The sequence below is a fragment of the Sceloporus occidentalis genome, unplaced genomic scaffold (genome assembly GCF_023333645.1).
Source record: "Sceloporus occidentalis isolate IW3139 unplaced genomic scaffold, rSceOcc1.0.p SCAF_84, whole genome shotgun sequence".
NCBI classification, from domain to species: domain Eukaryota; kingdom Metazoa; phylum Chordata; class Lepidosauria; order Squamata; family Phrynosomatidae; genus Sceloporus; species Sceloporus occidentalis.
The window spans coordinates 3,958,928-3,972,145 of record NW_028317064.1 but is presented as its reverse complement, the minus strand read 5'-3'; the positions used below and the strand labels follow the sequence as shown (position 1 = coordinate 3,972,145).

The 13,218-nt window shown below is 43.1% G+C and overlaps 1 protein-coding gene and 4 non-coding genes across 5 annotated transcripts; all 5 read left to right on the top strand.

The window, feature by feature from the left end:
* The first annotated feature begins 243 nt into the window (after positions 1–243).
* LOC149285127 (small ribosomal subunit protein mS39-like) lies at positions 244–12,065 on the top strand. Its single transcript, XM_089495811.1, has 24 exons — positions 244–302; positions 898–935; positions 1,072–1,108; positions 1,204–1,249; positions 1,331–1,399; positions 1,745–1,849; positions 1,945–2,068; positions 2,397–2,500; positions 2,653–2,723; positions 2,922–3,009; positions 3,089–3,149; positions 3,467–3,549; positions 4,233–4,377; positions 4,575–4,631; positions 6,030–6,122; positions 6,828–6,856; positions 7,485–7,591; positions 8,049–8,127; positions 8,211–8,301; positions 8,991–9,076; positions 10,445–10,593; positions 10,907–10,948; positions 11,303–11,461; positions 11,984–12,065. The coding sequence occupies exons 1-24, from the start codon at positions 244–246 to the stop codon at positions 12,063–12,065; spliced, it is 2,004 nt and encodes a 667-aa protein (XP_089351937.1).
* LOC149285131 (small nucleolar RNA SNORD94) lies at positions 3,187–3,327 on the top strand. The gene has a single exon (XR_016277784.1). It is a non-coding gene; the product is annotated as a small nucleolar RNA SNORD94 (small nucleolar RNA).
* Positions 4,965–5,100, top strand: LOC149285130 (small nucleolar RNA SNORD94). The gene has a single exon (XR_016277787.1). It is a non-coding gene; the product is annotated as a small nucleolar RNA SNORD94 (small nucleolar RNA).
* LOC149285129 (small nucleolar RNA SNORD94) lies at positions 6,378–6,513 on the top strand. The gene has a single exon (XR_016277788.1). It is a non-coding gene; the product is annotated as a small nucleolar RNA SNORD94 (small nucleolar RNA).
* Positions 7,075–7,210, top strand: LOC149285128 (small nucleolar RNA SNORD94). Its single transcript, XR_016277783.1, has one exon. It is a non-coding gene; the product is annotated as a small nucleolar RNA SNORD94 (small nucleolar RNA).
* Positions 12,066–13,218: the final 1,153 nt, after the last annotated feature.

The window sequence follows — 13,218 nt, the reverse complement described above, 5'->3', positions numbered from 1 at the left end:
AGGGCAGCGTAACACGTGTGGAGTCCCGGAAGTGGAATGTACCACTATGCGGGTAAGAAAATCTAAACTAATACGTTCTTTACCCATACTGGGTGTCGCTCAGTGATCCCAGCTGCGCTTTAGGATTTGTGTGCTTGGGTATTTTCCGTTCTCGAGTTAAACGCGTGTAGCGACAACATTTCGCGCTCTTATTAACCCACCTTTCCCTTGTGGGACGGTCCGTCAGTCCTGCAGGCTACAGCTATGGCGGCGCCCTGCGTGAGACTCTGTCTGTCCCGAAGCCGGCTCGGGACACTGGCCAGGTGTGTACAGGTACCTCCGTGTAATATACAGAGCGGCTGGCGGCCTCTGCCGCTTTACCGGGACAGTATAGAGGGGGTCAGGGATACAACTTCCCCTTCTGCACGCTGTGTGTAGCTTGCGGGGCCGTGTATTCTCCTCATAACTAATAATTCAAAGATAATGGCGGGAAAACCCATTTTATTTCCATAAATGTAAGGAGTTGATGAGGGGGCGGGCGCCATCGTTCTACTTAATGTTTTTAGCTATGAGTGAAATGCACCCCTTTTGTTTGTAATGGCTCCTCTTAGTATAGAGAGATAGATAGATAGATAGATATATATATATATATATATATATATATATATATAGGCCAGCGGGTATGCAGTCCCTTTATTGCTAATATCTCCAGTTGCATGTGGCGTTGGTCCTTTTGCTGTTCGGTGGTATTTGAGGCATATATTAGTTTGTATTCAGTAGGCCGCTCTATACAGTGGTGATGATTCTCAGAACGTTCCGGTTGGAATCGGTCTCTGATGCATCTGGCAGCAAACAGCTATTCTGCTTTATTATTGCCCGATTTGTCTGCTTTCCTCTGATTTATTGTCTGTATTGCAGGTGCTTCAGCGGGAATGCCAGAGCCCAAGCTTCAGCAGGTAAATATCCGGTTATAAGCATTTCATAAAACGATCTCACTTATTAGTCTGCCGGTTAGCGTGGCTGGAAGTGGCCCTTGTTCACTAAGCAATGTTTAGAAGCATCACCTGTAACCAATTCACGTTTTCTTTCAAGGTACTGAAGAAATCGATATCCCAAAGAGGAAAGTCTGGTGAGTATTATTGGAATCTAACCGTTTCTTACTTGTAATGCGATCCGTTACCCTACGGTTCCATTGTTTAACTTTTGTTACTTTCCTGTGTTTAGGAACAAAACTGCAGTATTGCAAGCTCTGGCATACACGGTTAATCATGTAAGTTATCGCGTGATTAGCAGAGGCAGGTGCTGTGTCTTGGTTACGCATGAATTACATGGACCCGTATTTTAATTACAGGATCCAACCTCAGCTCATTACATGTTTCAAGATGATCCCTTCCTCATCCCCAAAACCTCTTCAGAGTTTGTAAGTACTTATCCGCGTAGTCCAATTTATAATTTATGTTGTGGAGCCCTGTTTTCCTGTATACTATTAACACGTCTGTACACTAGATATGTGGAAACGTTTTAAAAATTGCCTCGGTTATTGTGAATAATATATATCATACATTATACAGGGTTAGATTAGCCTTCTTGCAAGGGATACTCATTAGGGCAGGTCCTGTATAACGAATCGGGAAGTTTCAGGAGTGCACCCCTTAATTTTACTTTTCAGTTATAATTCGTGTCTCCTAGACGTGTCTGCTTGAACTTTGGAAAACCAAAGTCCCCAAGTAATGTTCTCAATGTGTTTGTTTCTTTTCACACGCAGCGTATATATTCGATATCAAAAGAGTCTGGGAGAAACGCAGCCAAGTACATTTTCAACACCTACCCGAAGTTCTTTTTAAAAGACTGTGCGGAGCCGACAATTCCGGTATGCAAGCATTTATCATGACGCACAAGCTTTTCACCCGGTACCTTTTGGATGCTAATGTTGGTTTGTTTTGGGTTTTATTTTCCTGCTCTTAGTGTTTAATGCCTGAGAATCTCCAACCGCAGATTGAAGGAGTAAGCGAAGAAGCGCTGAAGGAGCGCATTCAGCTAAGGAGGGTAAAGGATTCAGTGGATTTGTTTGACCAGCTTCTCCAAGGGGGTATTGATGCCTATTTTATTTTGAAGTTACAACTGATGTCTTTTAAACTATTTTCTCCAATCCAGAATGGTTATTTAAACTTTTACTTTATGGGCAAGACTTGGCTATGAGCCCCTCCTCAAATGCAATGCAGAGTTGATGTGCTGTTTACTTTGGAAAAACTGCTATGTGACTTTAATTTATAAAACGTTGGATAAGAAACTAACTTTTGATATTCCTTGGTCACCTTATACTGATGTTTGTTTCATAAGAAAATTGTTCCCAATCCTCTGTAAATTGTAGCAATAAGTATAATTTGCTCTTTAATGTTGTCTTTTTTTGCATCCAGGGACTACACCTTCTCTAGAAACTACAAACAGACTCCTGGACCTTTTGTGCTTCTATGGGGACCGGGAGCCGGACCAGACAGAGCAGGACCAACCAGATGAAATGGTAAGTCTAGAACACGGCTTTGGTTTGGCAATCTATCCCTGCTTCTCTGTGTGGTCTGCTTGGTGCCTGTTGGAAAGAAGCTTCTAAATTGCTTGCCGTATGTAATTCTGTAGCAGCACAATTTTACCTCCCTTTTTTTGCTTTGTCTTAAGGAAAATGCAGAAGAGGTCAGGAAGCGACCCGGTCCTTTCCGAAGAACCTCTGAGGTTGTTGGATCCTGGAGGTAATCGGTTGAATGTGATATCTAGACTTGCTGCTTCTTGATTAGCATATTAATATCCCATTCAATGTATGATAGTACTCAGAGCTTGTGAGTGTGTCTTCATGAGTCTAACATTAAACTTTGCTGGCTGCATAATAAAGGTTAATAAGTATAGCCTTGTCTGTGAAATCTACATACATTTCTTGCTTCTCTTGCCAGGCAGAACAACAACGCTGAACGGATCTTTAACCTAATGCCAGAAAGGAATGCCCATTCTTTCTGCACCATGATAAAAGGAATGGTGAAGGTAATAACTTGTTACATTTGGTGGCTTGGCTGCTTGTCGGCATGGTACGGTTTGTTTAAATTCTCTTTATTCTTTCCAGTATGGTTCTCCCAGCAAGGCGTTCAACGTGTACACTGACCTTCTGAACAACAGGATGAGCGGTGAGTTTGCGCTGTGTACAGCAGTTTGGAAGTTACCATGGCAATGATGATTGGCGCAGGGGTACGGACCTCGGCTGGATTATGGGAGCCGAATGCAAAGCTGGAGATTTCAGGATGGCTGACGTGTGGTCGGCCGCCTGAAACCAGCCTGCATGAAACTGTCGCCCGACTGAGCTACATGGTCAACTTTAGTCACTGTTGAGTCAGTCTTGCCCTCTGCAAATGCCTGTGTATAACAAATGACTAGTTTGCCAGTTGTGATCTACAATTACCCAGATGGTTATTAGTTGTGTAATTTATTTTTATATTTTCTGCAGCGGACGTCTACACTTTCAATGCGCTTATTCTAGCTGCACCTGTAATGAAAGAGAAATACAGTGAGAAGTTGCAGCTCATTATGGTAAAAATCTACATAAAACCCTTTTTTTTTTGTAGTCTTTATTCTCATCGAACTCCATCACCTTTTTAACCCCTTAAGGACAATGGGCGGTCCCTAAACCCATTGAAAACAATGCATTTTGAGCCCATGCATGTGTACAGGCTTTGTCATTAAGGGGTTAAATACATTTTATTTTTTTTTTAATCAAACTGAAATCTGTTTATTCTTTGCAGTCTTGTCATGTAGGACAATTGTAACAATATGCAGACACCACACATTGTAGATCCAATTGTCACCCCCAGCAAATCTAAATGTGCAGCTGAACTGTGCTGAGGCTTCCATTGCCAACAACAAATGCTCAGAGATGGGAAGGGATTGTACACCCAGGTTGATCGTCTACTCCCTCCCGCACAAGCCTTTTCTATAGTATCAGTAATACATTTATCAAGGCAATGACTTGAGCCTTTGTCATTTTTACCTTTTTTTCATAAAATCTAAGTGGGCAATCGACTGCATTCAATGGATTTTTATTTGTGGGATCTGGGTGGGTCTCGTATGGTCTCTTGTGAGGCTCCTCTGCCTATAGACGGCAACACATTAAGCTTCTCGGTTACAAATGACCACTGCCTGTTCAATGAGAATCTGGTGAAATATGTCATGTTATATAAACATTTGGTTTGCGCCTAAAGACTGTTGCTTTCCAGGATCTGCTGAAACACATGGTAGAGCAAAAAGTGAATCCCAATCTCCTGACGTTCAACTGCGTCCTGAATAGCATGCGGAAGTGTGGAGCGCTGGCCAAGGGACCTGCCCTGCAGACGTTAAATGAGATGAAAGCGCTTAATATTGGTGAGATGATCTGTTAGTGTTATGGAATCTCTTAATGTAGAGAGGCAGTCAACCTCTAACAGTTTAGAGCATTTTATGCATGTGTTGCTTCTTTGAGATAATTTTAAGCTCTAAGTTATGCGCATGCGACGTGCCTGTATTTTTGGATTTGTATTTGGTGGGTTAATTTATTTATTCCCCCCCTCCCCCCTCTGTAGAACCGAGCCTAGCGACGTTTTACCATCTCATTGGCGTGTTTTATAAACCAGGTGAGTGTTTGTGCTAGTGTGACAGGTAATGGTTTTTTTTCCTATTTTAGTTCTTGCACCTCTGTAACCCTTCACCTGCTCTTGAGGTTATATTTTGATCTACTACACGTTAGGTGCACCTATTGAACAATGACAATTTGTTCGACAGTATCCCCTAATTAGACCTATCCTGCGTACATTTATTTTTGTCCTAGAGGGCTAAATCCCTCCCAAATTGGTACCCTATAGAGTAGGATTTTTTAAATAGTTAAGACTTAATCTTTTATACACACGCACTTTAAGTTCTTAAGTCTAGAAAAATCTAAATTTCCTTGTTGCATTGTATAATTGGGTGGAGGGGAGGCGATGATGATTGGCGCAGGGGTACGGACCTCAGCTGGATCATGGGAGCTGAGTGTGAGTGTCTCTATGTAGCCTGCATGTGGCAGGTGACCATGGAGCGCTCACATGAGAACAGAGCCATATTCTGAGCCGATATATAGGGTACTCAGTAATTTGCGACTTCATTACAGAAAGGGTGGTAGATAAGTGAAATCGCATTCCAGCAGAAGTGGTAATGTTAATACAGTGAGGGATTTAAAAATGCATGGGATGAGCATAAGGCTTTAACATAAAACATGGTTAAGGAACAAGTAAGGGCAGACTAGTGGTAGGCCACATGGGTCTTACCTGCTGTGAGGTTACTAATCCCGCTGTAGAGAGTTATTGGCTGGATCTTAATGTTGAATTGGCTTATAAACTGCATAAGCTTTGGGGTAACTTTGTTAAAAGAAACAAAAAAAAAACACAGCCTGATCTCCTGTGTCCTGTACGTCCTAAAGAGCTTTGTTGAATGCATTTTTATGACATGAATGTCCACAGCATCGAAGTGATTGTTTACAATCCTCCCGAAATCATATCTGCCGTAGTAATACTTGAGTCATATGAGCTTAGCAAGGCTGTAAATCCTAAATCTGGGATACCAGACTTTATTTATAGAGGGCCAGCAGGTTTGGGAGTGATTATTAACTCTCATTACAATTGACGATAAAGGAACAATGGTAGATATACTGGTACAGAAGGCGAAGCGGGTCCTGCCTTCATTTTTGTACCAGTGTTGGCTAGATCTTGGTCCATAAGCAACAAAACATTTTCCCAACTAATACGTTGCATCCATGTATTTTCTGAAAGGCTGGGGCCTGATAAAACCATAGACAAGTAAAAATAGTCATTTATCCACATGTTTATCTGCCTTTTTTCAGAGGTATAGAATAAAACTAAGCGATCTGCTAATGTCATGTGCCAACTATCTAGTTTAGCTATAATGTAGAAACTGAACTAATCACATGGGTTGGAAAAGGCAGAAAGCTTCTACTCCTGTGAATTCACCACGGGTGTTTATTTTTGGGATTTCTTTACCAGCAGCACCTTCTTCTGGAAGGGGACAGGTTGACATTCTCGCTGAAATCCTGCATGAAATAGAAGGGAGAAGTTTTACAGCCCAGGACCCGGATGATGGTGCGTATGTTCACATCGTTTCTGTGGCTTATCTTAGATGTTTGAACGGTGAGCCGTTACGGGGTTAGAAATTCTGCCTCTTTATACTTGCATCCTCAAATGGTCGTCTAAATTCTTCCCAAACCATATTTGTATTCTCTGCAAAAATTGGTAACTTGGCTAAACGCAGTTGTCCAAATGCAGCTCAATGCAAATCAGACTTTACTAACCCTTTTAAGACTCGCTGATCCATTTATTGGCTCATACTGCCCTGGAAAGGCGATGATGATTGGCGCAGGGGTACGGACCTCAGCTGGATTATGGGAGCTGAGTGTGAGTGTCTCCTTGCAGCCTGCATGTGGCAGGTGACCATGGAGCGCTCGCATGAGAACAGAGCCATATTCTGAGCCGCTACTGGGTATCTGTTACTTTCCCTACTCCCTGTATAAACCTTGAGCCTCTTTTACTGTCAGTAATATGGATATCGTGTAAAATTTAATGAATGAGGTCCTGCTTTTGTAGAGCTTGTTTGGGAGTGGCGTGGGGGTCACCAAACCTGCCCCAAATTTTATTGGGCCATAAAACTGTGCTGCTATAAACCTTGCCACCTCAATTATGCCCACACGCATGTGTTTGACGCAGAGGCTTGAGCTGTGCCTTAAGTTTACATTTTTGTTTTTTTTGCCTCCCTATACTTAATGTTTGCTACTCTGTTCTTCCTTACAGTGTACTTCTTTTCCAGTGCTATGAGAGTGGTAAGTAGAACTCTTGACTTTATAATTAAGATGTTATCTTACCTCATCAATGCAGCCGTTAGAATGTGTAAGTTTCATTGTTAAATGCCTTGGTGGGTTTTGTTGGTCTGGTGAGAATCGTGTTTTACACACAGTTTTTAAGTCTAGAAAAATTCAAGTTGGTGTTACAGCTTAGCTTTCATATGAACAATTTCCTTGTCGCATTGTATAGCTGGGTGGAGGCGATGATGATTGGCGCAGGGGTACGGACCTCGGCTGGATCATGGGAGCTGAGTGTGAGTGTCTCCTTGCAGCCTGCATGTGGCAGGTGACCATGGAGCGCTCGCATGAGAACAGAGCCATATTCTGAGCCGATATATAGGGTACTCGGTAATTTGCGACTTCACTACTATAAGGGAGGTAGATAAGTGAAACAGCATTCCAGCAGAAGTGGTAATGTTAATACAGTGAGGGATTTAAATATGCATGGGATGAGCATAAGGCTTTAACATAAGACATGGTTAAGGAACAAGTAAGGGGCAGGCTAGTGGTAGGCCACATGGGTCTTACCTACTGTAAGGTTACTAATCCCGCTGTAGTGAGTGTTATTGGCTTTCATGATTCTGGAATTTTGAAAATGTTCCTTTAGTGTCTGGATCTTAAGGATGTTGAATTGGCTTATAAACTACACAAGCTTCAACAGACTGGAGACAACTGGAAGCTCATCGGAGACAGCTACCTGCAGAGTGCATACTAGTGAGTGACATGCCCATAACGGTATTAAATAGCGCATCACTATCTGCCTACAGTTGTCTTCCCTTTGCCTCTGTTTACGATACCATCAAACCCCGCTGCACAACTTGCAAGCTTACGATGGAAGCTGCATTTCATACATAGATTAGAACTGCGGAATTTGGCTTTGTAGTGTAGGGAAATCCCCCCCCCCCCCCCCCCCGCTATTTTGTGCTTAATTTGTTAGTAAAAAGGACGTATGGATTTACTGACCTTTGAGTCTGCAGGAGAACAGAACCTTTTTTATAAATGTACATTATGAAAGGCCAACCCCAGTGAGCCTGTCCTGATAAGAGTGCTGAGTTGCATGAGTCTTAAAGTACAAAACTGATTAAGTATCACACATACATACATACATACATACATACATACATACATACTCTTCAACGGTAATTCTTACATCAGATGTTTCTGTTTGAAGTGGCAGGTTCTTCAATCTTCTGTGTTTAATGGAGAATATTGATGTCATCTTAAAGTGGTATAGAGAGTTCGTCCCTTCGGTAGGTCTACACACGAAAAGATTAACTCAGGCTGTTGTGATTATGATTTACGTTTTTAAATGGGATTTTTTTTTTCCCCTTAGCGTTACTATCCAAACGTCAAAGGCATGACTGATCTACTGCAAGCCCTGGAAATGGAAAACCGTTTAGACCTGATACCTCAGATCTGGAAAGGTGATTATCCACTGAATGCTATGTCAGTTTCCCCTTAAGCACGTCTGCTCTCCCCCTATCTGCCATTCTCTTCAGCTGCTCTCGCCGACAGTCCGTTCCCAGCTCCCAGAATTATCCAGGCCCTTTTCTCCTTTGCACCAGTTTATGTGTTTGTTTCTAAATTGTTCTTCTGACTGTAACCGCACTGTGGAATCTGCCAGCGCTTTATAAATAAATGTAACGTACCTGGTGTGGTGGTCCTCATCACTTGAATCAAGGAATTACTTCCTAAAAAGTTGTGCCTTTTCACTCCTTGACTTTGTTATACATTATGAAGGCCCATCCCAAGTGAACTTCTGTGGCAGGAAGAGCTTGACTGCCAAGATCACTGACTATAGGGCAAGCTAATCCCTTTAGAGCCTAGAATAAGAGGACGATCTGTCAAGGTCTAAGTGCGTACTCGCGTGCAATTCATATTTTCTGAAACAACATCTCTTGCTAAGCTTCATGCCCCCCCACCCCCGACATCTGTTGTAAAGTAGTGTTTAACAGCTTCCTTTAGTCGCACATTCAGTTTCCAGTGTCTGGTTCACGAGCCAACTAATATGTGATTCCTCAGGGCACGTTAAGAGTACTCAGGTGAACTTTCCAATGTGAGCTTAGGTTTACCCTTTTGTGGCAAATTGCTCTACTTTGTTTTGTATTTACAGACATTAAACAGATGGGCCACAGTAATAAAGTAGAGTTGGTCGAGGAAGTATTGAATATGATGGCCAGAAACCCACAATCTCCTGAGGTAGGTCTTCAAGCGCGCAACGTTCTCTGGCTGGTCTATTAGCCAACCCTGTACAAAAACTCCTAGTTGTGCTGCATGTCGCTGCCTAAGGCTATGGTCATGTTCAACCCCTTAACGTCCATTGACGGGTCAGACACGTCGTGCAAAAACAGTCACTTGACCTATGTTTCATTAAACAAGCTTAGAAACTGATCTATACTAGACATTTAGTGTAAATGGTGTTCCAGCCAGCGATCCAAAAAATATTTGCAGAGCTAATACTTGTTAGCATTAGATGATTAATTACGGTGTATAAATGCTAGTGCTCCGCGATATTCACACCCGGTTCTAGGGCTGAAACAACGAATCGATAAAATCGATAATAATCGATAACGGAAATCGTTGTCGACGATTTCCGTTATCGATTAATCGAGTGATCGATTCGTTGTTGGAGCACTCGGCTCCTTTTACTTACCTCCGCGAGCGTTCCCCGCTTCCGCTACACGCGCCTTTTTAGTTGCGGTTCGCTCTGTGCGAGTGGCTCCGTTCGCACAGAGCGATTCGTGGGGGTGGGGTTTCAGGGGATGCAGGGCAGAGTGGGGGTGGGGGGGGGTGGCCAGGGTAGGAGACTGAGTGCAGGGCAGGGTGTGAGTGTGGGGGCAGGGCAGGAGACTGGGTGCAGGGCGGGGTGGGGGTGCAGGGTGTGAGTGGGGGCAGGGCTGGGTGCAGGGCAGAGTTGGAGACTGGGTGCAGGGGCAAAGTGCCAGGGCTGGGTGCAAAGGGCTGGGTGCAAAGTGCCAGGGCAGGGTGCAAAGTGCCAGGGCCGGGTGCAAAGTGCCAGGGCCGGGTGCAAAGTGCCAGGGCCGGGTGCAAAGGGCCGGGTGCAAAGGGCCGGGTGCAAAGGGCCGGGTGCAAAGGGCCGGGTGCAAAGGGCCGGGTGCAAAGGGCCGGGTGCAAAGTGCCAGGGCCGGGTGCAAAGGGCCGGGTGCAAAGTGCCAGGGCCGGGTGCAAAGTGCTGGGTGCAAAGTTTCTTGAATAGTAATAGTCCACCTCTTTTCAGAATGTTTGGGGTTATTTTGTTTCATAAATATTGTGTTTGGGTTTTTGTACTTTGAAAATATTGTTTTTTTATTACATCATAACAAAATAAGAATGTTAATGTAAATTTTAAGTTGTTTTTTAACATCCAGTTCATTAAATTATTTTAAATAAACAAAAAATTTGCATATTGGTTTTTTTATCCGATTAATCGAAAAAATAATCGGCCAACTAATCGATTATTAAAATAATCGTTAGTTGCAGCCCTACCCGGTTCCATTCAGTATCTCATTCATACATGCGAGCTTGCACTTTATCATTTATTTCATTCCCCTCCCTCCCTCTTTGTAGCTGCAGACTGCCTTTGCAGGCACCGCCTTGGACATTAAAGCCGTGTACGAGTCCAGAGCCCGAATGAAAGTGCCTATGGAGTGGTCTGCCAGCGCCCTTGGGAATATCGGCATACTGCTGTCCAGGGCTGGAAAAACAGAAGATGCCTGGTGAGACCTCTGGGGAGGGTGGGATTGTGAGCTGCTCGCTATCTGCTGGTAGAATTCATTTACGGTCTTTAGCTATTATCATGCCCTACAATAACATTATTATACCCCTTATCGGTATGATGGGAGATGTACTATTAACTTCCGATTCCCAGGAGCTGTATGAGAATCCTGATTTGAGGAGGTTCCGTTGGTAACACACACCAGGGAAATGGTGTATATTTCATGGTTTGTTTTGGCCTCGAGGCTTCATTTTTCCTGACTGACCTTGTTCTTGACCTTTGTGTCTGATCTGCTTTATTATGTCCTCCAACAGGAAAGTTCTGCAGCTCTTCAAGACAAACAATAGAGTTCCAAGGTAAGAATTACTGTTGCATGCTAGCCATCGGATATGATTGGGGAGGAAATGTGGAAAGATGTAATGTGGTGACAGAAGGGGTATTTTGTTATGGAAAGAAGCTGGTTTGTTGAACTAAGTCCACTTGGAGGTTTATTATTAAATCTCCGTACAGGGCCAGAGCAGGAGTCTCTCTGTAATAGAGCCGTGACAATCTGGGGCCACAGCTCTGCCTACTGACTGAAGATTTTAGTTCTTTTCCATGTCTTGGTTATGCATAAGATTTCTGTCTGCTCTGGATTCGTCATCGCCGTCACCCTGTCTACCTTTGCATCCGTGCCCCGTCGGCTGCTGATTGTTTTGTGTCTTTTCTAGCGCTCTAGTGCTCGACGAGTTTTTAGCCAGTGCCAAAACCAGCTGCAGCCCCGCTCTGGCCGTGAATCTGGTGCAGCTCGCAGCCGGCTTCAGTTTACCAAACGTTGCAAGCATAGCCCAGCGAGTAATGGAGGAGTTTAATATCACAGAAGAGCAGAGGTAAGTCCTGTTGCCAACAGAAAAAATATTGTGTAGAAGCTGCACTGGGGTTACACCTTCATAATGCCCAGGGAAGATAGAGTTAAAACGACAAAAATGCTCCATTTAGTGAAACGATGTTAGAGAGTCGACATCCTCCTGTCCGTTCCCACTGAGCAGCAAGCTGACCGGTTCCTGCCTCTCACTCTCCTCCAATGGAGCCTGTTAGTAAGACTCCTCCACTTAGTATAGTGTGTGATTATAGGAGGAGGGGAGTTTTTCAGGGCATTTGCTCTAATTTTATCGATTCGTTGTTGCAGCCCTGATATATATATATATGTATGTAATTGTTGGTGTATAAACTGAGTCCCAGCACTTCAGGCTGTGTGTGCTGCATCTACAAACTGAACCACTTTTTTTTTTTATTTTTTTTTATCATGGTATAATATAAAAATCTGTGGGGTCAATATTTACAGATAATGGTGTTTTGATCAGTTATTGGATCCTTTTATGTCGATGACCAATGGCCGTGTTCTGTTGCAGGATAAGTCTGGAAGATCTTAACAAGCAGCACAGCGAGAGTAGCAGCAGCAGTGAGAGCAGCGACAGCGACCGGGAGTCCTGAAAAGCACTTTCTCTTTCCAAGGACGGGGAGGGCTGGTCATCCAAACCTGAGTCGAATACCCGGTTACTGATTTCAAGCTAAAATAAATGCCTTGGGAAAGTGCAGAAAGCTCTCCATGTCCTATAAATAACATGTTTGTACATTTGTATTAACTCGTGCATCAACACAGCCTCATGTGTACAATAAATTATTCAAATACCGTTTTTTGGTGTATAATTGTAAATGTCTCCTAGTCCTGTGAGGATACTACTGGATAATATACATGCTGAGTGTGATAGGAGTTACTAGTCACCTGCTTGTGTGGCTGCTTTCTAAAGGTGCTTGCTCTGCTGAACTCTTATCTTGAAGCTTAAGGGCCAGGCTTTTTTTTTTTTTTTTCCTTCGTGACCTTCGCAAGGCTGTTGTAACACTTTTGCGGTGCTCGCCTATTTAGTGAACCCACACAAGGGTGTGTGTGTGTGTGTATATATATATTTTCCTATTAATAAAATATGGAACAATTGGGGGAAAAAATACATTTGAAAAATCTGACTCGGTCAAAAAAGCTAACGAAAAACCTACTAAATATTTTACTGTTTGTCCTGAGTTTAGAAATACCTAATGTTATGGTTTTTCTGCAAGTTATTGGGCAATAAGTACAAGTAGCATTTTGCTATTTCAAAACTTTTTTTTTTTCTCCAAATCGTTCTGCCCCATGTGCTATTTCGGGTATCTTTGAAGCCGTCCAATGCAATTTCCCCTATCAAACCATATATTCTAGAGACCCCAAAGTATTTCAAATGCTGGTATTTTAACCAGCCTTTGCCAAAGTTTGTAGTATAGCAATTGTATTATTTTTTAATCACACAAATTGTACTTTGGATGTGAATTTACAGCTCCTGGAACATGTCACACAGCATCCTTATGTGTTCTGCAGCATTGTTTGATTGCAGTGATACAACCCATGCATTGGTTTGGGGGCTAAAAGGCCACTCCCCCCTCTTCCATTTTGTTCAGTCTTAGAACCCAGCCACTCCAGTTTACCCTATTAAACCTTTTTTTTTCTTTTTTTTTTTTTTTATTTAGACACGCTTTCGCTCTTTCAAAGGCTTTTATTTTAACTAGGGATGCACCGAAATGTAAATTCTGGATCACACTCCTATCATGCCCAGGT